Source organism: Protopterus annectens, chromosome 7.part0 (genome assembly GCF_019279795.1).
Source record: "Protopterus annectens isolate FY-2018-M chromosome 7.part0, PAN1.0, whole genome shotgun sequence".
In the NCBI taxonomy this organism is placed as follows: Eukaryota; Metazoa; Chordata; order Ceratodontiformes; family Protopteridae; genus Protopterus; species Protopterus annectens.
Genome location: NC_056739.1, coordinates 1,795,699,260 through 1,795,725,789, shown reverse-complemented (window position 1 = coordinate 1,795,725,789; position 26,530 = coordinate 1,795,699,260). Strand labels below are relative to the sequence as shown.

General features: G+C 41.2%; 1 protein-coding gene across 1 annotated transcript in view; it reads left to right on the top strand.

The window, feature by feature from the left end:
• The window catches only part of LOC122807241, a 1,134,459-nt gene that overhangs the window by 1,096,173 nt on the left and 11,756 nt on the right, over positions 1-26,530 (top strand). Inside the window, exon 11 of the mRNA XM_044078325.1 lies at positions 18,142-18,459. Within this exon, the coding sequence (XP_043934260.1) occupies positions 18,142-18,459 (318 nt within the window). The remainder of the gene's footprint in view (positions 1-18,141; positions 18,460-26,530) is intronic.

Below are 26,530 nucleotides of genomic sequence, written 5' to 3'. Positions count from 1 at the left end.
TGAACTTAAGTGGCAACTTAGATTAAATGCCACAGTCTTCCCTGGTCTGAATGAAGCCTGCTTGATTAACCCAATTCTAAAATTAAAGCATTTTGGCACTTTGTAATTTATGGTTCCTTTTCATTGGTTTATTTTAACCATGTGATTGTATTTTGAGTGGTATTTACAACTGATTTTAATGGTGCATTTTAATTCTGATGAAGTTCTGAAATAAGTAAGAATAAAAGTGCTTAACTGGAATAAATTTGGTTACTATAACTGCTGGCTTTGTATTGCTTCTCTCTGGTGCTGCAGCAGTTGCTGTGCTTAGTTTGTCTATTTTGCTTGGTTGGATTACTAGTTTGTGGCATCAAGCAAACACTTTACACAGTGGTCCTATAAGAGCCTGGTACTTGCACAGTAAAGTTCCCATCCAGGAAGAACTGAAAAAAAATTCTTCTTTCTGTGGTACACCATAATGGAGCCATGCATTCCACAGTGCATATAGTCATAATGGCCGCTAATGTCCACTCGAGGAATCACATGTTGCATCGCTACACTAAGTACTAAGACACTGTTTTATAGCACTGCAGCATGGTGCTACAAGTGTACGCATTTTGAATGAATGAGCATGTTGGTCACATGGTTATGGTCACTGTGGTATGTATGGCTGTGGTATGTATGTATGTATGTCTGTTCCACAGATGGGGGAGTCATTGGGACACAAATCTATCCCAGCAACAAGTTCTATTAATGTCACAGACCAGGTTGAGACCTCGCATGTGGGTTACGAGAGTGGAGTTTGACTTACGGATATGCAGCAACTCCATCAAGGTTGAGTCTGAGACAGCCTTGTATGCCAGACACAGGTCACCTCTGAGCAGTCTGTATGAGACTGAGTAGAGGGACAGGGCTTTTACCCTATCTGTGTAGGATAGGTGTTTGAGACCCTGGATTTTCCTGGTCAGGAACCTCTGTGGTCTCTCCAACTACTGCATGTGCTTGGCAAGGTACATGCCGAAGGGGGCAGTGTACTCGATAATGGAGAGGAGTACAGGGATGTTATGACCCTCTTGTTCCTGGATGAAGTACCCTTACATATGAGGTGGGCCATATAGAAAGCCTTCCATACAATGTTAGCAACATGGTGGTCAAAAGTCAGGTTGCTATCAACCTGGGTGCCCAAGTCCCTCACAACTGATTTTGTGCTTAGTGCATTGTTATTAATGTGATAATTAGTGGGGACACCATTTTCCCCAAAGGGGATAATGATGCATTTCTTGACATTCAGTTTGAGGCCATGCTTCTGGCACCAGTCATTAGTTTTGAGGATGTTCACATCACTAGGGGAATTTATGACAGTGCCCAGCTTGCAATCATCTGCAAACTTGGTCAGCCATAAACCAGTGGTTTTGGCTTGCACCTCAGAAAAGTATATCCCAAACAGTACAGGCCCCAAGACCGATCATTGGGGTAGGCCGCTTGTTACGGGTCTACTACTATAGGTGGCTTCCCCTATTTTGGCTGAGTGGGTTCTATCAGTGAGCCAGGTAGTTACCCATCTGCTAACATATGGGTTGATGCCTAGCTGGGAGAGTTTATCTATTATGGCCAACTGGGGAATGGTGTTGAAGGCTTTTGCTAGGTCAAAGTAGGCAGTGTGCACTGCCTTGCCCTCATCAATGGCTTTGCTGACTGTTTCGAAGAAGGCAACCAACTTTAACAGGCATGATCTCCCTTTGACAAAACCAAACTGTGCGGGATCAAGTGTTTGGAGGTTGCCAGTGTCCTTATTTATAAGGTCCATGATAATGCGTTCCATGGCCTTGCAAATCAGGCTAGTTAGGCTGATGGGCCTATAAATGCCTGGGTAGGTGGACGCTCCACCTTTGTGCAGAGGGATGACAGTGGCTGTCCTCCATTATGCTGGGATGAAGCCAGTGCACATGCTTTGACTGAATAGAATGCCTATTGGTGCTGAGAGCTCTTGCCTGAGTTCATGTAGGACACAGCCAGGGATGTTGTTGGGTCCCATGGAGGCTGTATTTTTTGCCTTTGAGAGGGCATTAATAATCTGCTCCCTGGTGATGAGGGGAGAGGGGCAGGTGCTGAAGATGTCCTAGTTTTCTGATGGGGGACTGGGGGGGGGGGTGAAGTTTTCACTGAACTTGTCTGCCAGCAGGCTGGCTATATATATATGCGTTTGTTTGTGTAGTATTCTTGACCACCAATTCAGAGCAGATTTGGAAGTTGCCTTTGAGATTGTGGATGTATGTGAAGAAGGCCTTGTGATTGTCCTTAGTGACTGTGGACAATCTGGACTTGAAGTTAGCCTTAGAGGACTTCACCAGTGACCTTAGTTGCTTGTTCAGACAAAGGAGAGATTGCTTCCAACTTAGCACCTGCTCCTTCTTTGTCCTGGACAGCAATTTTGTCCGGTTATTATAGAGTTTGTTTATTGCTGCTGTCCACCACACAGGCTTACACTTCCTTGAGGAAGATGATTTGGTCTTGTCAGGTATTGCTGAGTCCATGCAGCTAGGTGCTCATGCAGTTTTTTGGTGTAGACTTGGAGATAAGTGCTTGATACAACTGGGGGGGTGGTGGCCATGAAGCAGCATATTCCTGCTCTCAGGAGGTTGTAGTCAGCTTTGGAAAAGTTTTTTGTTCGACCCTGGCAAGGTGGGGGGGGGGGGGGCGTCAGGATAGATGGTGACTTTGAAAGTGATTGCTTTATGGTTGGATCTTACCAAAGAGAATGACACTGTAGGGGTGCTACAGTGGCTACTCATGTTGGTTAGTACCAGGTCCAGGATATTTTTACCTCTTGTGGGGGTGTCAACCAGCTGATTCAATTCATTGGCATTGACGATGGACAAAGGGCCACCTTAACTGCCCTTCTAGGTCCAGTGTAGCACAGTCCACTGCATGTCTGAAGTGAAGGATGGATCGAGGGACACCTTTTTATCTGTCCCTCCAGGCATCTGTGTAGTGCAAATGCAACATCCTGGATAGCATGGTATGTCTGTCAACATGTGCTATAGGTGCAGTTTAATGTTTAATAATATGCATATCACCAGGGTTATAGCACCATTATATGAGTGGGCAATAAAACAATGTTTGTTCCTATTGGTATTTCCATACAACATTTCATGATATATAAACTGCATGGAATATTGTAAAGCAGTTTTGTTTAGGGTGAAGTCAGGGGTATTTTCAGTGACTGTTGAATCTGTTAAAGATATTAAACTAAAAAAGGTCTGTTTTTTAGTTGTAAGAAATACAGCCTTTACGCTGTAACAAGACAAGAAGGGCTGGACTGAAGTAAGTTAAAGTTAATGCTGTTATTTTTGGGCTACTGGTTTGGGGCAGGCTCTAAAAGTGCATTGATTGTATATACAAAAAAAGGAAAGAGTATTGGATTATATTAAGAAATTCAAAACAAAAATAGTAATACTACAGGAGACATATTTGGAAAGAAATGTGCATGTGAATTTGACAATGAAGGAATTTCAGGATGGATATTCAGCAGAATAACAGGGACAAATGAAGAGGGGAGTGATAATGCTAACTGCTAGAGTGACTCCATTAGTGATATCAGAGGAAAACCAAAAAGCAATAATGGGAGATTTCGTGGCAAGGAAGGAGCATTATTGTGGCATGGAGTTCCGTTCCACTGAAAACTGCTGTCTTGATGCTTTAGAAAATTTTGTTAGAAATAAGCAGCTTTCAGCAAGGAATATGACTTATAGAGGGGACTTGAACTTGATTTGCCATAATCAGAATGTATTGGTGGCCTAGAATGGAAAATGTAACAGTAGAGAGTAAATTTCTGTAGAACTTTATGAAAACATTTGGTATGGAAGACGTGAGGATCTCAGAATTTATGTATTATTCCTCAGGGTACAATAACTAGGCTAGATTGGATAGAAATTATGTTTCACAGGAACATGTGCATTTAATTGCAAACTTTGGTACATATCCAGTAAGTATTTCAGGTCATGCACCAATAAAAACTGAGACAAAAATGCAGAGTAGTGAAGTAAAAATGAGACACTGGCACTTTCCCACCTACCTGTTAGAAAAGTGCGGAATTCAAAGAATCGGTAGTGGACATTATTTGGGAGTTAATAGAGAAGATATACATTTCTTCAGCAGGGATAACTAATGAGTGGCATAAAATGAAAATGGAGTTGAAAAATATGGTAGAAATAAAACGGTAACAGATATGGTCAAGAAGTAATAGGAATTATTTAGAAGGGCTGACAAAGGTTAAAGTATTACAGAATAAGGAAAATCTCACAGACCAGGATGAGGAGAGGAAACAACTGCAGAGTGCTAAAGAAAAAAATAAGGGTGTATTTAGATAACATGCATGAGTTTAGAACAATTGCTGTTAAGATAACACCAGAACACAAATGTTTAGCACATTCACTTAAGCAACAGAAGGTAGATAGGATTCTCCCCTGACTTAGAGAGCCTATTACAAGAAAAGTGACCAGAGGTCCTGTAGCGGTATTAGAAATATTTTGGAATTTTTTTGAAAATTTGTATAAAGCAAAGGAGTGTGTAAACCAAGAAAGCACACAAATAGAAATATTTGTGGAAGATGAGGCTCAACAGCTAATAGTTACGGCAGGAAGAGATGTGATGAAAGCAGTGATATATAATCAATCTATAGAGAAGTCTCCTAGAACTGATGGTATTCGTTTGGAAGTTAGGAGGGAAGAACGTGATAAAGACCTGGAAGATTTATTTAATGGTATTTTAAAAGGAGGAGAAGCACTAGCATCTTCGAAGAAAGCTGTGGTGGCTGTATTACCTAAAGATCTTACAGCCCATAAATCCATTTCAATTTTAAACTATGATTATAAAGTGTTTATGTCTATACTATTTAAATGAATGGCAAAGATGTTGCCAAAATTGACAGGTATGGATCAATGTGTTTTTTTCTGGAGTGGAGGCAAACATTTGACAAGATTACTAAAACAATGATGATCCAGAAGGAAGCAGAATGTAAGAAAACACCACTGTTGGTGGGTCTTGATGCAGAGATGAATAGGGCAATGGAAGAAATCCATCTTACAATAACTGCGGTGGTGGTGCTGCGGTAGCGTTGTCGCCTCACATTAAGACGTCCTGTTCAATTCTCAGCTAAAGCGTGAATGGGCGTACCTTCATTGAAGGTTGTGCGTCAGGGCTGGCAACTCAGTATGTAAAAATTTACTGCCAATCATTAGCGGACCGGAGTTCCGCTGTGGCGACCCCTAACCGGGAAAAGCCAAAAGATACAACAACAAGGAAAGTATATGAAGGAGCATAGGCAAGAATTAAATTGGGAGGTTTCCTTCTCCAATAAGTTACGTTTGAACATAGGATTCATGCAAGGTCTCCTCTTTCCCCTTTGTTATTTGCTTTATATTTAGAGTCATTGGCATAGAAAATAAGGGACTCAGAAATTCTGGGATATGTTTGGTATGGTAATCAAGAAAATTTGGCTTTATTTACAAATGATAGTAGTTGGTATTTGATAAATCCAGGAAATGGACATTTCACTGTTGTCGACCATTTCGAGACAGTTTCAAGTCTTTTCAAGATGTAAAATTAATGAAGCTAAAACAAATGCTATAGCTGTAAATGATGTAATCACACATAAGTTGGTTCAGAAGTACCTATATTTATAGGGACACAATAAGATGCGGTGGTGGTGCTGAGGTAGCGCTGTCGCCTGACAGTAAGACGTTGTCCCGTTCTATTCTCAGCTAGAGCGTCTTCTGTCTGGAGCCATGCATGTATAGGCGTACCTTCGTTGAAGGTTGTGCGTCAGGGCTGGCAACTGGGCACATAAAAATCTACTGCCAATCATTAGCGGACCGGAGTTCCACTGTGGCGATCCCTAACCGGGAAAAGCCGAAAGACACAACAACAACAACAATAAGATGGAAGTATTTAGGAGTATGTATTGAAAAGACTTCTGTTATGGCAGCTAAGGATATGAGGGAAGAAACTAAACCTCAGGCTTTGTCCCTACCAAATGGTGCACTGCTGCAGTCATCCCTCTCCACAAAGGAGGAGCGACTACACACCCTGGGAACTATTGCCCCATTAGCCTGAGGAGTCTGATATGCAAAGCTATGGAACGCATCATCATCATCATGGACCTAATAAACAAGGGTATAGGGAGTCTCCAAACCCTGGCTCCTACACAGTTTGGTTTTGTGAAGGGTAGATCATGCCTGCTCAACTTGGTCAACTTCTTTGAGTCGATCACCAGAGCTGAGGATGAAGGCAGGGTGGCTCATACAGCCTACCTTGATCTGGCCAAGGCCTTTGGTACCATTCCCCACTCAGGAATCATAGAAAAACTCACTAAGCTAGGCATCAACCCCTATAACAATAGGTGGATTGCAAACTGGCTCACAGATAAAACCCACAGTGTGAAAGTAGCTGACTCCAAGTCAGACTGCCGACCAGTCATGAGTGGAGTCCCACAGGGTTCAGTCCTGGGTCCTCTCCTGTTTGATATCTACTTCTTTGAAGTCCAGGCCAACACAAAGGGACTCTGGCTGACAAAGTTCGCAGATGATTGCAAGTTGGGAGCTATTATTAACTCCCCAAGTGATGTTGACATCCTACAGAACGGCCTCACTGAGCCCAACGACCGGTGTCAAAACCATGGCCTTAAGCTCAGTGCCCGAAAATGTGTCGTCATCCCCCTTGGGAAAAACCTGGTTCCCTTGAATTACCACATCGATGGTAGTCCACTGAACAGAGAAGGTGTTATAAGAGATCTGGGAACACATGTTGACAGCAACCTCTCTTTTGACCACCACATTGCCACTGTGGTCAGAAAGCCCTTCTATGTGGCACATCTCATTACTAAGGGTTTTGCATCCAGGAAGAAAGAGGTTATTGTCTCCCTCTACTCTTCCCTCATTAGGCCAATCATCGAGTACAATACTCCATTTGGCATGTGCCTCACTAGACACCTGCAACAACTGGAGGCCACAAAAGTACCTCACAAAGAGGATCCTAGGCCTTAAACACTTGTCCTATATAGACAGACTCAAAAAACTCCCAACTATTCTCTGTCTCGTATCACCTACTTAGAGGTGACCTCTGCTTGATTTACAAAGCCATGTCTGACCCAGCTCTGTTAGAAATGTTACATCTAAAGAAATCCCAATCTCTTCCCACCACACACTCCAGAGACCTCACCCTCATTACCACAATCAGAACATGCTGGATGGACAGGTTCATAACCCAGAGACTGCCCATGCTCTGGAATAGACTTCCCATACATGTCAAGCAGAGCACCTCACTGGCCCTCTTCAAGAGAAATCTTGATGAGTGGATGGGAAATAGAAAATTCACCCCAGAGACTACTCCAGTGACTGTACTCGATAGAGGCACTGGGAACTAAGGTCGGGGATGCCAGGGTAATCCTATGGGCTAGGCTTGTAAAGGCGCCAGGGCCATTAGCCTAGTACACACCTATGAACCTAAAAATATAATACAAAAAGTGAGAAACTGGGAGCTATTGCTTATGGATATATACATTTATATTTCTTGACTTGTCTATAGCCTTGAATACAGCTTGTCACAGCAAAGGTCTACTTCATATGTCCTCAATAGGTCTGTCTCAGCCCACCCTTTTGTGGTTCAAAAGCTACCTGTCCAATAGATACCAGTCAGTAAAATGGCACTCCACCCCCTCTCCATACCTCCCAGTCACCGCTCTATCCTCACACCTCTTCTCTTTAACATTCTCACCAATAATCTCTACACAAGGCTCCCTAAATACAATATGCAGATGACTCCACACCCATATATAGGCAACTTGGCACATCTTCCAAAAAATTTAACAGACACTAACACATGACTTTATAACTCACAATTCATTCAATTCCCCCCCCAAAAAAATACTTCTTTTTCTCCCTAAATCCCTCTCTCATGAAAAAATAAAATTTAAAATCCTCTCTCAGTAATACAACCACTGAAGTCACTTTTCATAGCAAATTATTAGGGATTATAGTGTCTCTCCACTCAGTCTCATACAGACTCCTTAGAGGTGACCTCTGTTTGGCATACAAAGTAATCTCAGACCCCACCTCGATGGGACTGCTGCATATCCGCAAGTTAAGCTTCACTCAAATAACCCGCATGTGTGACCTTAACTTGGTCTGTGACATCAATAGAACTTGCTGGTGGGACAGATTTGTGTCCCAGAGACTCCCCCTTTTGTGGAATAGACTCCCTCTCCACATAAAGCAGAGTACCTCATTAATCCTTTGTAAGCACAACCTGGATAACTGGATGGGGAACAGAAAATACACCCCTGGGATTCCACCTATGTCCCTGCTGGACAGTGGCATATGGCGCTGACTTGTTGGAACATGGGCTAAATTCTTGGCTAGGCTTGTAAGGGCCTCAGAGCCAATAGCCTAGTAACTTCCTATGATCATATGATATATATATATATATATATATTTATATATATATATATATATATATATATATATATTTTTTTTTACATGCTCAGTGTTTTAAAATGTTGAAATTCATATGGCCGAGACTACATAATCGACATTTTAAAACATCGAACCTGTAAGGCAGAGATCTCTATACAGTGCAGAACAGGTCATTTTCCCTTTTCCTCGCTATAGTACAATCTCGGAGTTGATATATTTAAACAGTGGGGAGGGGCTGTACAGGGGGCTTAGCCCCATGCAAAAAATGTCCTAGAAAGTTTTTTGTGTTGCTTTTGTGTTTGCTTTACAGGTTCATTATTTTAAAACGTCAGTTATATGGTCCTGGCCATATGAATTTTGACGTTTTAAAACACTGAGCATGTAAAGTGAATGTGTGTGTGTGTGTGTGTGTGTGTGTGTGTGTGTGTGTGTGTGTGTGTGTGTGTGTGTGTGTAGCTGCACTCTCTAAAGCCAAAAACACAGCATCCATGGGACTGGACAACATCCCAGGCTGCGTTTTACACGAACTTAAGAACGAACTGGCTCCCCACTTAAGCACCATGTTCAATAATAGCCTCACATCAGGCTTTGTGCCCACTGAATGGCGCACAGCAACAGTTATCCCACTCCACAAAGGGGGAGCCACCACTGATACCGGGAACTATCGCCCTATTAGCCTGACGAGCCTGGTTTGTAAGGCCATGGAATGTATCATCATGGAACTCATAAACAAAGACAGTGGTAACCTCCAAACTCTGGATCCCACCCAGTTTGGGTTTGTGAAAGGCAGATCATGCCTCCTGAATCTGATCGACTTCTTTGAGGCAGTCACCAAAGCCGTAGATGAGGGTAAGGTGGTTCACACAGCCTATCTTGACCTCACCAAGGCTTTCAACACCATCCCCCATTCTGGAATTATAGCTAAAGTCACTAAACTAGGTATAAATCCCTACGTCAAAAGATGGGTTGCCAACTGGCTCACTGACAGAACCCACACTGTAAAAGATGCAGACCGCAAATCTGACCTCAAAGCAGTGACAAGTGGAGTACCACAGGGTTCCGTCCTGGGACGTCTCCTGTTTGGTATCTACTTCTCTGAAGTACAGCCTAACACAGAAGGCCTCTGGCTAATGAAGTTCGCAGATGACTGCAAACTAGGAGCCATAGTCAAGTCCCCAAATGATGTGGCCATCCTACAGAAGGGCCTCGCTGAGACAGATGCCTGGTGTCAGAGCCATGGCTTCAAGCTCAATGCCAAAAAGTGCAGTGTCATCCCCTTTGGTAAAAACTCTGTACCCATGAACTACCACATAGGCAGCAATCTACTTAACACCGAATATGTGATAAGAAACCTTGGGACCCAGGTAGACAGTAGTCTCTCCTTTGATAGTCACATCGCCACAGTAGTCAGGAAGTCCTTCTACATGGAACACCTCATCATAAAAGGGTTCTCATCCAGGAAAAAAGAGGTCATTGTTCCCCTCTACATGACACTCATTAGACCCATTATAGAGTATAATGCCCCTTTTGGAATGTACCTCACAAGACATCTGCAGCAGCTGGAAAGGCCACAGAAGTACCACACAAAGAGGATTACTGGCCTCAAACAAATGCCCTACACTGACCATCTCAAAAAACTCCAGCTTTACTCCGTAGTATATCGCCTATTCCGAGGTGATCTCTACCTAACATACAAAGAAAGCTATGTCAAACCCAGAGCTGTTGGAATGCTACCCCTAAAGAAATCCCAATCCCTCCGAGCTACATGCTCTAGGGACCTAAACCTTGTCACCACAATAAATAGGACATGCTGGAGGGATAGATTCCTGTCCCAGAGACTTCCCATATTCTGGAACAGTCTACCCATCTATGTCAAGCAAGGTTCTTCATTAGTACTCTTCAAGAAAAATCTTGATGAGTGGATGGGAAATAGGAACTACACCCCGGGGATCACTTCTGTATCTCTACTCGACAGTGGCAAAGGAAAATAACTTTCTTGGGTGGCGTAAGCCAGGGAATCTTGTTGGCTGGGCTTACGTAGGCCCTTGGGCCGATAGCCTAGTACCTACCTTATATATATATATATATATATATATATATATATATATATATATATATATAGCCCCCCTTCAGATGGTCGAACTTTTAAAATTTCAACTTTCATATGGCCGAGACCATATGATCAAACTTTTAAAAGCTCGACCGATCTGAATGGAGATCTCCATACAGTGCGGAATGGGAAAATTTCCCATTACCGCAATGTAGTGCGATCTCGGAGTTGTTATATTTAAGTAGCGGGGGGGGGGGTGCAAGGGGGCATGCCCACCTGCTACACAGAGTTAGTGGGGTTTTTTTGTGTGTTATGGTGTTTAGTTTACATGGTCGATATTTCAAATGTTCGATCATGTGGTCTCGGCCATATGAAAGTCGAACATTTGGGCTGTCGATTATGTAAAGTAGAGCCATATGTATGGAAATGTTTTTAGATCCTTTAATTTTATATACAGGTTAAGGCATATTTTTATCAGCCACAGGAGAAGTTATGGACAATAAGTAATAAAGTTGAAGAAGTGTATCTAGTAGGGGAAGACGGCAAGAGTTAAATGGGATAAGGCAATTCTCCCAACAGAACAAGGTTGTTTACGATTGCCTTATTTGAAGGGATATTTTAGAGCAGCACAATTAAGGTTCACGTACATAATTCAAGAGAATGTTATAATTCAAAATGGAAAGGAATGATGATAAAGCAGGAGAGGAGTTCAGCAGGTTCATACTATACTAATGACCAGAAGGGCTTTTTTAAGTCTAGCTATGCATCGCAAGTCTCTGAGAAGTTCTGATACCCTTGATAAATGTAAGCAGGGGCTTGTGAGATGAAATGTTTATGAGCATGAGCCTGGGAGATGAACCATTTGGAGTCTGCCTATGTCCATCAGAGACATAGGTGCCAAACTAGGGATGAATTTCCTGTTCTCCATCCACTAGTCCAAGTTCACTTGAATTGGGTTAGTGAAGAACACTGCTTCACATGGATGGGAGCCTTTTCCTGAGAAGGGGTAATCTCTAGGATACATATCAGACTCTCCAGCAGCAGTCTCTGTGTTTAGATCACAGGCAAGTTTTTAGTGGGTTCCTATCACTTAGTCGATCTTTTACAAGTTCGAACCACATATGGTCGAGACCATACGTTCGAATTTGTAAAAGTTAGAGCGTTTGAATGGAAATCTCCATAAGCGGAGGTTTCCATTCACTTCAATGTGGTGCAATCTCGGAGTTGGTATATTTAAGTAGTGGTGGGTGTGGTGGTGCAGGGGGCTTGTCCCCCTGCTTACAACAATTTATTTTTTTGATCGTTGTGTTTTAATTTTTTTTTATGTAGTTGAAGTTCTGTAACTTCGAACATAATGGTTCAACCATTAGGTGTTCGGAGTTACGGAACTTCAACTATCTGATAATAGACCCGGTTTAAGTCTTTAGAAAGAGTAATTTTGGTGCTGCTTGTTTTGTGGATATTCATGAGGTCATTCAGGGTAGGGTCTGTCAGCCAGGCATAGTTCTCCCCTCAACAGCCTGTAAGAGACAGAATACAGGGTTGTGGCCTTGAGGTGGTGTGCAGAGGACATATTACTTACTCCCTATATTCTTTTAGTGAGGAACCTCTATGGATGCTCCAGGTGTTGGATATGCCTGGTTAAGTACATACCAGAAGGGGCATTGTACTTAATAATAGATCTTTTGAATGCTGAATACAGTGGAACAATGGCTTTCTTGGACCTAAATGCCACACCATTGTTTATAAGTTGTTAAACATAGAATGATTTCTTCACTGTTGTGAGGAATAAGAAGACAGTGGGATTTTGGGTGGAGATCCCTGAGTAAAATAACAACTAGCATACAGAATATTGTATTCATAAAGCTGTAGAAAATTTTCCAAGAAATAAGCCAACACGGGAATGGAGAAAATAAATTTTGCCAACAGGGATGTCTGAAAGTAGGTGTGCAGAGAATAGGCAAGAGGCGTCTGGAATTCACTGGAGAATACTGGCAAAGGAACCAAGGTATTGGGAGAAAATAATTAGAGAGGGAAAGGTAACAGAATTGAAAGAGGCCAAGAACATGTGAACTTCTGTTTAGAGTCTGCCTTCCCTATCAGGAATTGGTAACAAAATAAAAATCTGCCTAAACAGCAAAGACCTCCAAAGCAGATATCCAAGCAACAGCCACCCCTCAACAATACCCACGAATCACATATCTCACAAAATCAGTGTGCCTCACAGTCACAGCCCTTAAGGCCAAACAACACACCAAATACACTTGTTATAGGGGACTCTGTTGTCCGGCACACTGACATCCCGCTCACCAGACTGAACAAGGAGAAGGTCACTGTAAGCTGCCTGTCAGGTGCCAGGATCCGCCACATAATGCAAGCACTCAGGTCACTCCAAAGCAAGTACAAGTATGACTCCGTCATTGTCCATGCTGGTGTGAATGACCTGAGACGTACCTCCCTGGACTACATGAAAAGAGACATAGAAGAGCTCTCTGACCATGTAGCCCAGGCTGGTATGACCCTGACCTTGAGTAGCATCTTGCCCTCACCAAGAATGATGCCACAATATAAAGACAAAATGATCAGTTTCAACAATTGGCTAAAGTGTCGGTGTCATTCAAAGGGGATCCAGTGTCTGTCAGCCTGGGATGACATGCTCGACAAGCCACGTTGCTTCGCTAGGGACGGCTTGCACCTGTCACCCTTAGGCTTTCTTATACTGGCCAAGGCTCTTGCCACTCCATTAGTGCCTTTTTTAGGCAAGGCTTAAAGGACAAACCCACCTCCATAGACAACCCAAGGATAAAAAAACTAAATGTAATGCTACTCAATGCCAAAAGTCTAAACCTCAAGATACACGCACTCGAGGCTGTCCTCAGTATGGAGAAAATCGATGTCTGTGCAGTAACAGAAACATGGTTCAAGGCTCCTGAGAGCACCCCAGCACTACCAGGTTATAACTCATACCATGCATTTCGGCCCCAAAACTCGGACCGAAGCACAAAAGGAGGGGGAGTATCTATAGTCATCAAAGATACCTACACCTCCAGGTTAGTGGCACTGCACGAAGCATCGGAAGCCATTCATGTGCAACTAACAGCGGGCAAAACCGCCTTTCAGTTTGTAGCCTGCTACAGAACACCCTCCCTATTACAGGAACGCCACTTGGCATTCCTGAGAACACTGGAGAATATGAAGATCTCTCCAAACACTATGTTATTGGGTGACTTCAACTACCCAAACATTGACTGGGAAAACTACTCAAGCCCAAACACCCTCGCCCAACGATTCCTTGAATTTATAAACTCTAACGCAATGGAACAACTGGTCACCACTCCCACAAGAGGGAACAACATATTGGACCTGGTCATCACCAACATGGGGGACTCTATGTTCCACACCAGAGGTAAACCCCTCATTGGTAAGATAAGGCCATAAACAAATTTCCCTGGACATCCATATCCCGTCCCCACCCCCAGCCAAGGAAATCACTATAAAGAATTTCTCAAAAGCCAACTTTGCACTTCTCAAGACTGAGGTGGAATCCTTCAAAGCCCCTGGGCCAGGGGATAATACAGCCCAATCCGCAGAATCCTTTACAAATGCATTCTATGAGCACCTGCAGGAATGCATGGATCGTGCTATCCCAAATAAAACCAAGACTCACTCCTCCAAAAACAGGGGCCAGTCTGGTGGACCCCGGCCATAAATAAGCAATACAACAGAAGGAGGAAGCTACTACATGACAGAGCAAAATCCCAAAAAGGGAAGGCATCTCTGATCAGTATTAGCAAGAAACTTCAATCCCTCATAAAATCATCAAAGGCCAGTTTCGAAAGAAAAATTGCCCTAGACACTAAAGATAATCACAAGGCCTTCTTTAGTTATGTCAGGAACATGGGCGGAAACTCCCAGATATGCTCTGAATTGTTGCATAACGGTACAAAATATACCGAACCTACAGACATAGCCAACATCCTAGCAGCAGATTCAGCGCAAACCTCTCCCCCCTTCCCCCCCAAAGGAGCAAATACCTATCCTAACTGAATGTAACCTCCTTGACATCACAGATGCACAGGTGAAAGCTGCCCTCTCCAAAGCAAAAAACACAGCATCTATGGGACAGGACGGTGTCCCAGGCTGTGTCTTACACGCGCTCCAAGAAGAACTGAGCCCTCACATTAAGTCACTGTTCAAACTTAGCCTTACTACAGGATATGTACCCAAAGAATGGCGTACAGCTACAGTGGTCCCACTCCACAAAGGTGGTGCCACAACAGACCTCGGAAACTATCGCCCCATATGCCTGAATAGTCTGGTCTGTAAAGCTATGGAGCGTATAATCATGGAACTCATAAACAAAGACATTGGGAGCCTCCAGACACTGGACCCTACCCAATTCGGCTTTGTTAAGGGCAGATCTTGCCTCTTAAACCTAGTTGATTTCTTTGTAACAGTTTCCTATGCCATAGATGAGGGCAAGGTAGTCCGTACAGCCTACCTGGACCTCGCAAAAGCCTTCGACACAATACCCCACTCGAGCATCATAAATAAGCTTACCAGCTTAAATATCAACCCCTATATCACAAGATGGGTTGCAAGCTGGCTCAGAGATAGAACCCACATGGTCAGAATTGCAGGTGCCATGTCCAAATCCAAACCAGTTACAAGTGGCGTCCCACAGGGCTCAGTACTGGGACCTCTCTTGTTCGGTATATACTTCTCTGAGTTTCAGGCTAACATCGGGGGATTATGGCTGACAAAGTTCGCAGATGACTGCAAACTGGGGGCCATAATCGAATCTCCAGCTAACACAACTATCCTCCAAAAGGGTCTCACAGAGACGGATGCTTGGTGCCAGAGCCACGGCTTCAAGCTAAATGCTAAAAAGTGCATAGTCATCCCCTTTGGGAAAAATAAGGTGCCCACAAATTACCACATAGGTGGTAATCCATTAAGTACGGAAGAAGTAATTAGAGATTTGGGGACCAACGTAGATAGTAATCTCTCCTTTGATAATCACGTTGCCAAAGTGGTTAGAAAGACCTTCTATATAGCCCACCTTATCATGAAAGGGTTTGCATCTAGATCAAGAGAGGCCATTGTGCCCCTCTACTCGTCACTTATCAGGCTCATAATTGAATACAATGCCCCTTTTGGGATGTACCTTACCCGAAACCTGCAGCAACTGGAGAGACCCCAAAAGTACCTCACCAAGAGGATCATGGGCTACAAACAGATGTCCTATGCAGCTCGACTAAAGAAACTCTAGCTCTGCTCAGTTGCTTATCGCCTACTCAGAGGCGATCCATGCCTGACGTACAAAGCCATGTCAAACCCAGAATTAATGGACATGCTCCACCTCAAAAAATCCAAGTCCCTTATAGCTACACGCTCCAGGGACCTAAACCTCAGCACAAAAATAAATAGGACATGCTGGATGGACAGATTCATTTCCCAGAGGTTCCCCTCACTCTGGAATAGAATCCCAATTCATGTTAGACATAGCCCCTCAATGACCCTCTTCATGTGAAATCTGGACGCGTGGATGGGAAATCGCAAATTTACCCCTGGAATCTCATCTGTGTCCCTGCTAGACAGAGGCACAGTAAACTAATCTTAAAAGGGTACCTTCTTTGACCTACTTTACAGAGGCACAGTAGGCTAATCTAATAGGGAGGCGGAAGCCAAATACACTCTGGCTAGGCTTATAAATGCCCTAGGGCAGATAGCCTAGTATCTACCTATGAACCTATAAACAAGAGAAGGAGATACCTATGTGAAAGACCTGCTCTGGTAGAATGTTTAGATGAATCTAGAACAGAAGCTAGTTAGTAGGGCATATAAAATATTGCATAGTAAATATAAAAATAAATCAGAAGATTTGGGAAGAAGAAAGATTCGGAATGAAGTCTGGAAAAGCAGTTTACAAGTGAGCAATAGGAGCACATATGTGTGGCTCCCAAGTGTGCAACAAAGTCCAGAAGGTTTAGGATTTTTGCTTGGAAGTGTTTGCTTAGGTATTTTATACCTTAAGCAGACTTGAAGAATGTTTTTTTCCAAAATAGATAGCAAATGTTGGAGATGTGATGGGGAGAGAGAAGTAATTGGAAACACATTTTTGGGAATGTAATTAGCTAACAAAATACTCTGTCAGAAGTATTGGGGAGCAAATATTTGTAACAAAGGAAATGATTCTTTTGAGCTGGGGCCCAGAATCTGAATTGCCTAGACATAGTAAGGCCTTAGTAAGTTTAATTCTATTAATTGTCAAAAAAAAAAGCAATTAGTAGAAAATGGAAATCAGAGTAGTATTGAATATTGTGAAGGGGATAAAAGAGAAGGAGCATATTACGTAGAAGTAAATAAAATTTGTGGAAATAATATATGTAAAATAATGTTCAGGAGGAGGAGTGAGGTTTAAGGGAAGGCAGGAATTTTGGTAATTTATTTCACTTTGTACTAAATGAGAATTGTTGTAAAGAAAGACAACAATGCCTGTTTTAATTGTATTTTAAACTGCCTATGAACCTTGAATGTATGTTTATTACTTTGCATTAGATAGTGGAGCTTTTCTCCTCGGGCCTCCACTGAAAATGGACATGTATCCAGTTGGACTAGCCCGGTTAACAAATGTAAAATAAATAAAATAAATAAATAAAAATAAAATATATTTCTTTTCTTTTCTGTTAATGTATGTGTGCCAGTGTCTTAAGTGATAATTTGGAAAAGATGATTAAAAGTATTGTTGATTGAAAGACCACAATGTAGTTTCTGCTCTTTGAACTGAGTCTTGACTGAAAAGGGCCAACAGACCACTCTACTTACCCGATCAACAAATAGTAAATAAATAATGAACTCAGTAACTTCACATTGTCACACTTGCCCACAATTTGGATCTCAAAAGTATTATTTTAAAACTTCTCTGTTCAGCAGATAATTTTGTTGAGCAACCTTTCACTTCAGTGATTAAAGTTGGGATGGACAACAATGTATACATACGAAATTCTTTGGAACAGAACAATGTGCCATTAATCATAATTTTATCAGTGCTATCTTATTTCTCCCATCTTTATTGTTATTAATTTGTGATTTCTTTAGCCCTACATTTTAAAACAAATGGATTACATATTTACAATTTAATTTTTTTGGCTGTAACAGTGAACAGGGTTAGTGATGAACAGGGTTGGTGATTTGGGGAGGAAGCTTGCATACTCTTCATTAGTGGTCATTGAAGGGATATAAACATATGGAGCATAGCCTTCACTTTTTCGCAGGTGGATTACAGTAACTCACAGGTTTGAAGTTCAAGGCTCTTAAAAATTGTTAGTTTCACATACATGTATAAAGTCATTTCAGATACTACTTGCATTTGATTATATTCCTTGCAATGTGCAGAAGTATAGTGTGAAGCAAAGTCAACAACCTTCCTATCCATTTTTATAACATGCAGAATCATTTTATTAAGTTAAGACTACATGGTAGCAAGGTGATTGTATTCACTACTCACAGTAAACTTCAAAACAATATTCCTACTTTTGTAAATAATGTTTGAAATGTTTATATAGTTCATATATTAGCAATGTTTAGGAAAGCATACTTTAAATATCTCATATGTTTTTCTTTTTTTATCTGTTTTAGAGGTTCATGAAATTAAAGAATTTGTGAACGAGACACTATGTTTAAGCATGGGTATCCCATACCAGGAAGCCTGTAACATTGTTAAAATTGAGTGGATATTTGGCCAGTATGACCCAGAAAAGATTGCAACATATACCAAGACAGAGGGCATTAAAACTGATTATCAAGAGAGGCTAGCATCTAGGTTACAGCTGAATAAAATCAACGGGTCACTGGTGATAAGAAAACTTCAGCCAGAAGATGATGGTACTTATTGCTGCACAGTGACTTTCAGAGATCCTCCTAGGAGGCAAAGAGAATTTCACCTTCACATCTGGGGTAAGTATTGACCATCTGTAATGAAAACAGCACACACACACACACACACACACACACACACACACACACAAAAACACACATGCCTACACTTGGAACTATTGTAATTGTTTTAAAGTGCGTGTGTTTTGTATGACTAGCTTCTGAGATTTTTGGGAAACGTAGTGGATGCAAGGTATAAATGACTGCACTGTGCTAGTTTTGGTAAGATATTTTTTTTATAGGAGAGTATTAAATCTAAAAACTTTTCTTGACAGAAAAGTGCTTCTCCAACCCAAGAGTGCATTTCGGTCTGTTAATTACAAACCAAAATTAAAGACCAAACATATAGAGAAATCTAAGGAAAAATAAATATATAAGAGGAATCATCGGGGCCCATGAATATGGTGCTGTTTGTTTTAAAAAGGGCTGCTAAGACTTATTCCATAGAGATGTTGTGGGATGGAGTGAGAGACGGAGGAATCGGGAGTATTTTTGATTATTATATGCATGCTAAAGTTCACCTGTTAGGATATTAAATATTTAATTGAAATTAGAATGAGTGGTATTGTGAAACAATGGTGATTTGTTGGCTTAGATATTAACTACGTCTTTGGTATCAGAATATGCAATAATGTGAATCGGTTCTGAAAAAAATGAATGTTTTTTATCTTTCTAATGTAGTTAAATAAAAATTTGAAAATAGTTTTCGTATCGGTGGACATTTTGAGTTCATAATCAGCTCTGTGTTTTCTGACTGTTGCTTTTTCTTACAGTTTCTTGTGGCAGTAGCTGTGCTCCCATCATGTAAACTAGGATTTCTGACTATAAAATCTGTGGTGCTTACTTTAGTTTCTACACGTGATCTGTATTTACTAAGTTTAATAAAAATATTTTTATATTTTCTGTATGCCGTGCGGCTGCCAGGTGCTTCCTGATTTGGAGTCAGAAAGCCTTCATTTTGATGATATAATTGGGGCATATGAATGGCTTGCAGTGGATAGGCATGTTTTCTGTAGTCTGCAACAGATCTCAAAACAAAGTGACACAGATTGCAGCACAGTCAGTCAGGCAATCACTCAGTCAGACACTCAGAAATAAATCAGTAATTAATTAAATGGATTTATATTCAAATATACATAATAAAAAATAAATAGAATGAGCAAAGTTTCCTAATAAAGTGTTTAATGCTTGGCATATATTGTGATAACTCCAGATAACAATGTAATAAATAGTTCTGTAGCATGGGATGACCACAGCTGGATTAGTGCTGAAATGAAAAATGTTCACTGAACAGAATGAGGTTCTCAGAAAGGCAAATGCTCCACCTGTGTGTGAGATTACGTACTGTATTGAGTACCTGGAGATAAACCAGACTACTTGCAGTACCGTGTTCCATACATACTGCGGGCTTCTGGATTGGAGGGGGTGCTACAATCATGAACATGTATGGTTTGATGTAGTGTGAGTCATCTCCAAACTCCTGTGTGGATGGCTCCCAGTGTTCTGTTTTCAAAAACAGATTTAAGTCCAGGGTGGACTAGTGGATCCGCAAGTCTGTCCGTTATCTTGAACAGTGATGGACATGCCAGCCTACAGGCGGAATTCTGCACAGTGCCACAGCTGTGATGATACTGGTGGAGCACCAAAATGCAGTAGATGGAACATTTCAGAAATAATTAACTTAAAAATCTGTGTTGGGTAGCATGGCCCTGCAAGGCAGGGGAAAGATTCTTAACTGCATCCCAGGTAACCATGGTTCGACTAGTTTTCCTAACAATGAAGGAGCCAAGCAAGGATGGGGAAGTTGAAGGTGCAGTGCCTGCTCACTTCTTCTGGAGGAAAAGGGTTGTACGCACTCAGGGCCACACTGCATACTGTTCTCTGTGCCTCACGGATTGAAGGGGCAGAAATGCTTCGAAGGAATGCCTGTATGTCCCTTGCAGAAGTGAGGGGACGTCCTCCCATATGCTTGCTGGGTGCACACACTAAGGATGAGGAAACTGAAGATGAAAGTCTTGAACCACCGTTGATGATTGTTTGAATATCAGACCCTCCTGGCTGGCCTTTACCCTGGTGAGCGAAATAAATGGAACACTTAGGGGAATGATGATTGACAGTGCCAAAGAAAAAATTGTTATAAATCAGTGCTGGAAACCACTAGTAGTGAAGATTAACTGTCTTTCAGTAAACAAGCAGGTAGGCATTTTTTGCTGTACGTTCTGCCTGTGAAAACACTTGTAGTAGTTACTAAAAAGAAAAGGTCGTACACTGATTAATTTCAGTAGGTTAGACTTATACTTTGATTAAATTTAAGACTGTTCAGTTAACCTGTATCTTTACTTGCCTGCACTCATTGTGTCAGGCTTTTAATTGACTGAGAATTGAAAGAATTACATGTAAAGACCAAGTTCCTGCACAGAAATTAAAACAGCATTGAATGATGTTCAACTCTTGTTCCTGATCAACAAAGCTGACACCTTTCCACAGCCTCAGCTAAAAAAAAATACTTAACAGACAGTAATATCCAACACATTTAAATGTGGTACATATAGAAGTACAGTATAAAAAACAATTGGTTTCTACTGTTCTCCTCCTTTGTCTTCTGATGTTTACTGCAATTTGGCTGTTATTTAAACTACTGTGTTTGGGAAGAGAGCTGCAAGATGAAAGTTTGGTGTCCATCTAAAGGAATTGAAGAAACAAGTCAAGGAACCTTTATAACAACAAGTTCGAGTGCATCCAGTAAATGCTACAGTATTTTCACAGTGGTTGAAAATTCAAAGTCTGCCCCTTCCTTTCTTCCCCCTTTATCTGCACATGAAGCAGAAACAAAGGTCTGTGCCTGGTATATCTAGTTAATGTCTTTTAAAGGGCGATATTTTACTTCACTGGCTCACCCGGAGTTTTGCGCAGGAGTGGGTGTGGCGCGGATGATTGACAAGCAAACCTGCATATGAAATGAGGCATGATTGACATGCCATTCATATTAGCCGCTTCCGTGCACAGTCTACATGTCTTTCTGTTCACGTGGATCTTTTCTGAGTACTCTAATTTTCTCCCAACCACTGGTTTGGCTGATTGGTAACTGAATTGTCTCCTGGTGTGTGTCATACAAAAGAAAGGCCTGACAGTCTGCTTCCATTTACCAGTGATTTAACAGAAAAACAGAAGTTTTATGAGGAACAGACGAAAAAACAAGACAAGAATTTGGACATTCTGTGAAAATCTAGACAGTTGAAAGGCTTATGCTAGTATACTGACTGACAGGGTCCAGGGCTGCTAGTAAATTGCAGTTTATTGATTAGGGTTTTACTATGCTTTCATTTTCCTTATGCCGTGGCTTTTACAGCAAAAAACTCGCACATGAGAATAGCATTTTGAGTTCCCATGAAGGAATGCTATTTTATGTGCACTGCAATTTTCTCTCAAAGAAGGCCAGATGCCCTTCTGCTACACATACAGTATCAGTATGTCTGGACACGTGTCCCTTTTCACGTGCTGTAATCCACAGAGTTCGCAAGGTAATAGAGAATGGAAGCAGACTGTCAGGCCTTTCTTTTGTATCTCTTGTTAGGTGACAGTGCTACCCACATAACCACTGTGCTTCCATCTTTTAATTCATTTCACCAGTATATAGAACTGTAAGTCAAGTTTGCCTTTCCTTTTAGAATGAGCATAAATGCCTGAAGACGTTTATTAGATTTATAATGTGGTTAAGACCTACATTTTCAAGAAGGAGTATGCAATGTAGGTGAAGAAATATAACAGTTACTATTTCAATAATAATGTTTCAGAATGTGTTCTGTACTTTACAGAGTATTTCATGACACATTCAGCATGACACATTGCAGACAGTCCGCTTGAATATTCAACACTTAACTGTGACATCAAACACCGCTGGTGGGGTTTGGGCAGTGCTTGCTACTGTGCATCTGATGAGCCAGTGAAGTAAAATATCGCCTTGTAAAGTAAGTGGACTGCTGTCTCCACAGTTCTACATGAATGTAAAGGAAGTGATACATTCATTCTAATAGCAGTACTACAAAATTGCTACCCTGGTGCTTGCAGATAATATTTTAATATGCAAAGGGGGCTCCTGTATATTCCTTATGCAGATAACCTACAGATGTTTTGGAATGGGTAGTGAATGACTCTGCAGCAATTTGTGGGAGTTAATTTTTTAAGGAAAGGGAACATCGTGGCAAGATTCCTGAACCAATCATTAACCTGAGGGGCTACTTGACTTTCCAGATGTAAGAGCTCATTGGAGGGTGGGGCCCTTTGGTAGATCTGTTTGCAACAAGATACAGCAGGCAGAAGTTTAGAAGCTGGAAACTATTTACTTCCTTTTGAATTTAGATATATTGTATGCCTCCGTTTCTCTGTGATACAAAGGGTGCTACTCAAAGGCAAATAAGGTAAGGCAGACTGGATTCATATCAAACTCTGCAAGTCTAAAATAACCTTGGTTTCTACTCCTCCAACTAACCAAATGTCCACATACTTCTCTCCTGGTAAAAATTTAGCATTGTTGGCTTCACTCACTGACCTTTGCTCTTTTAAGCTTCATACATGGAGGGTATACTTTTTAATTCCGAATAGTGCATTTTTGTCAGTAGAAGTGACAACAGACTGAAGTATGCTAAAATACGTTTGAAAAGGAAGTTTTGGTTGCTAAAAGTGAAAAATGAGAACTTTTTTTGGAGGAGGGTTTATCTCCTGGCCCAAAGCCTCCTGAATTCCACATTTACTAAACTAACAACATTACATTTATAAGAGAGGCTTATCGTATTCCTGTATGCATATATGTATGTGTTTCTATTTATTTCTAGAATGTCTGAAAGGGCAATGTCCTAACTTCAGTGGTGGCTTGGAGGGCATTGGAGGAATGAAATACAGGGTAGTAAACCAGTGCTAAAGGCTGTATGTAGTATCTTGCTATAAATTCTATATGCTGCAATTGGAATGAGTACATTAACATGTTAAAGTGCACATTACATTGAAACAGAGCAGTTAGAGGATGACCTACAAGAGCCAGTACTACAAAACACTAGCTAAGATAGTTAAGGAAACTAACTCTAGTCTTCATCCTGTAGGAGCAGTGCCCATAGAATAAGACTGTAGTGGCAGTTATTAGGGTAATAATATAAACAAACTGGAAGCCATGAGAAGTTGTAAGCAGAGAGGTAAAATTGTGACTAGGTAAAAAGGCAGTTACACAATTTGCATTGCTGTAGCTGATGCCCAAGCTGCCTTGAAGTTACATTAATTTGCATTGCTGTAGCTGATGCCCAAGCTGCCTCGAAGTTACATTAATTTGCATTGCTGTAGCTGATGCCCAAGTTGCCTTGAAGTTACATTAATTTGCATTGCTGTAGCTGATGCCCAAGCTGCCTTGAAGTTACATTAATTTGCACTGCTGTAGCTGATGCCCAAGCTGCCTTGAAGTTACATTAATTTGCATTGCTGTAGCTGATGCCCAAGCTGCCTTGAAGTTACATTAATTTGCATTGCTGTAGCTGATGCCCAAGCTGCCTTGAAGTTACATTAATTTGCATTGCTGTAGCTGATGCCCAAGCTGCCTTGAAGTTACATTAATTTGCATTGCTGTAGCTGATGCCCAAGCTGCCTTGAAGTTACATTAATTTGCACTGCTGTAGCTGATGCCCAATCTGCCTTGAAGTTACACAATTTGCATTGCTGTAGCTGATGCCCAAGCTGCCTTGAAGTTACATTAATTTGCATTGCTGTAGCTGATGCCCAAGCTGCCTTGAAGTTACATTAATTTGCATTGCTGTAGCTGATGCCCAAGCTGCCTTGAAGTTACATTAATTTGCACTGCTGTAGCTGATGCCCAAGCTGCCTTGAAGTTACATTAATTTGCACTGCTGTAGCTGATGCCCAAGCTGCCTTGAAGTTACATTAATTTGCATTGCTGTAGCTGATGCCCAAGCTGCCTTGAAGTTACATTAATGTTCAGTTTATCTATGTCATTCATTGATTTTTTATTTATTTTTGTTATTTATGTACATTTTGTTGACCAGGTTAGCCCTGCTAGGCCAGTGCCCTCTCTTCAGGAGAGACCCGTGGTGGTATTAATACTGACTATTACTTGACTGACTTCTGCTTTCGAAGGCCTAACTGTGACCAAACAGACTTTGTCACAGCAGTTTGTCCACTCTATAAACTTGTGCTGGTAAAAATACAACAAAGCACTAGCAAGGACTCACAGGGCATTTTGTCTAGGGCTGCTGCATATGTTTTAGCTCAAGATATATCAGAAGCTGTAAGCTGGAGAAATGTTCACATTACTTACAAAACCCTGCAAGCTAGATTTCATTTCTAGAAATAGGAAGGCTCTGGTAGTGTAGTACAAAACAGGGTCACATTCTTGGCTTTCCATGGCAGTTGACTTGGTCCATTATCAGTCCTCAAAACCCAACTGGTCTAAGCAGACATGCATGTCAGCAACTACAGAAACCTACTCCTTATCTGTACATGAGATCTAAGCATACATAATACAGCCTTAGGTATTTTGTGCAAATAATGCTGCCTGCACAAAACTTCAAACAACATTTTTTTCTGAAGGGGCAATTCTCCCTGCACCCCACACCCCCAAGTAGGGGGTCATCACTCATACACCCCATTAATTTATTTTTCTCACTGTAAAAGCATGCCGACTTGGACAAAGCACAATCAGTGAAAATGCAAAAAGAATGTGCCACTCTTTCTAGATGATGTTCCAGTCTCAAAAAACTTTAAAACACATCATTTATACCCAGTCATATTTCTACATAGTATATTGAGCAAACAAACATGTTGAAACAATGTGTCCAGCAAATATATTCAGGTAAGTGGCGTATGAGCTGGGTTTGAAGAGAAGCCCTAGGGTTAGGCTTAGAAGAGCAAGTCAGGTTTATAATGGTACTTTGGGTTAGATGCTGTGCATATAAAGAAACAAAACCAAGACACAAAACAAACTCTAAAATGGGCTTTTGATTTTAAATTTGAGCTAAATAAGGAAATTTTCTTATAAGTTCTTCAGGAGACTCGTGAAGTAGATCTAGGTAAGAAAAATGGCACATACTTATTATTTTAACCTGCTTCTAAAACAAAAAAGTAAATTTTAAGGTTTGCATTAGTTGCTTTTGTATCTTGGTTTGTATTCTGACCATATCTATGAATACTGAGAGTTCTTCCAATGAGAACAGTGTGCTTGTATGAGGTAATTTCCAAATATCACATGTTTAAAGAAGACTTTCTTATAGCAGTTTGTATACCATTCCAGCATGTCTCTCTGGTTGAATTTGAATGTTTACACTTACTGATGGCCTACTGGCTATTTTATAAACATTCTGACAGTATGATTGCAGGACTATATTTATTAGTTATTATATAAATCAGTTCTATAAATTACAGGTTTCTAAGTGCTCCCTGTTGAAATGTCGACATTCAAATGTGAAATGCTTAAAAGCCGGAAAAAAAGACTGAAAAAACAGAGAAGAGCAAATCTCAAAAATCAGACTTTTCCTTTAAATTTCATTTTACCCCCCCCCCCCCTAATGTGGGGGATAAGCCCCCACAACTGCTGAACATATTAAATATATATTGACAGTTGATTTGCAGCAAATGGGAGAAATCAGATGAGGCTGGAAATTGAGATAACAGTGGAACATACAAACATCTTCAAGTGTCTTGGAGGGATAGCTGAGGAGAATAGAGGTATAAATAAGAGGTCAAATCTAGGATCAGAGGAGCTGCAGCCAACTGGCCCAGAGTGTCGGTGTGCAACAGTAGAATGCCAAAGAAGCCAAAAAGTAAGGTATACAAAACAGAGGTGCGACCAGTACTGTGTGGTACAGAAACCTGGGCAGTAAAGAGAGAGCAGTTGATGAAGCTACAAGTGAATGGGATGAAGTGCCTGAGATGGGTGGTAAGATGCAAAGACAAACTAAGAAATTAAGACATAAGAACAGAAGCCAAGGTAGTTCCAGTTGCAGAAAAGGTCAAAGACAACAGATTACAGTGGTTTGGCCGTGTGCAGAAAGGCAGAGGATGGTCTGGTGAAGAAGCTTTGGTAGACACAGGAATA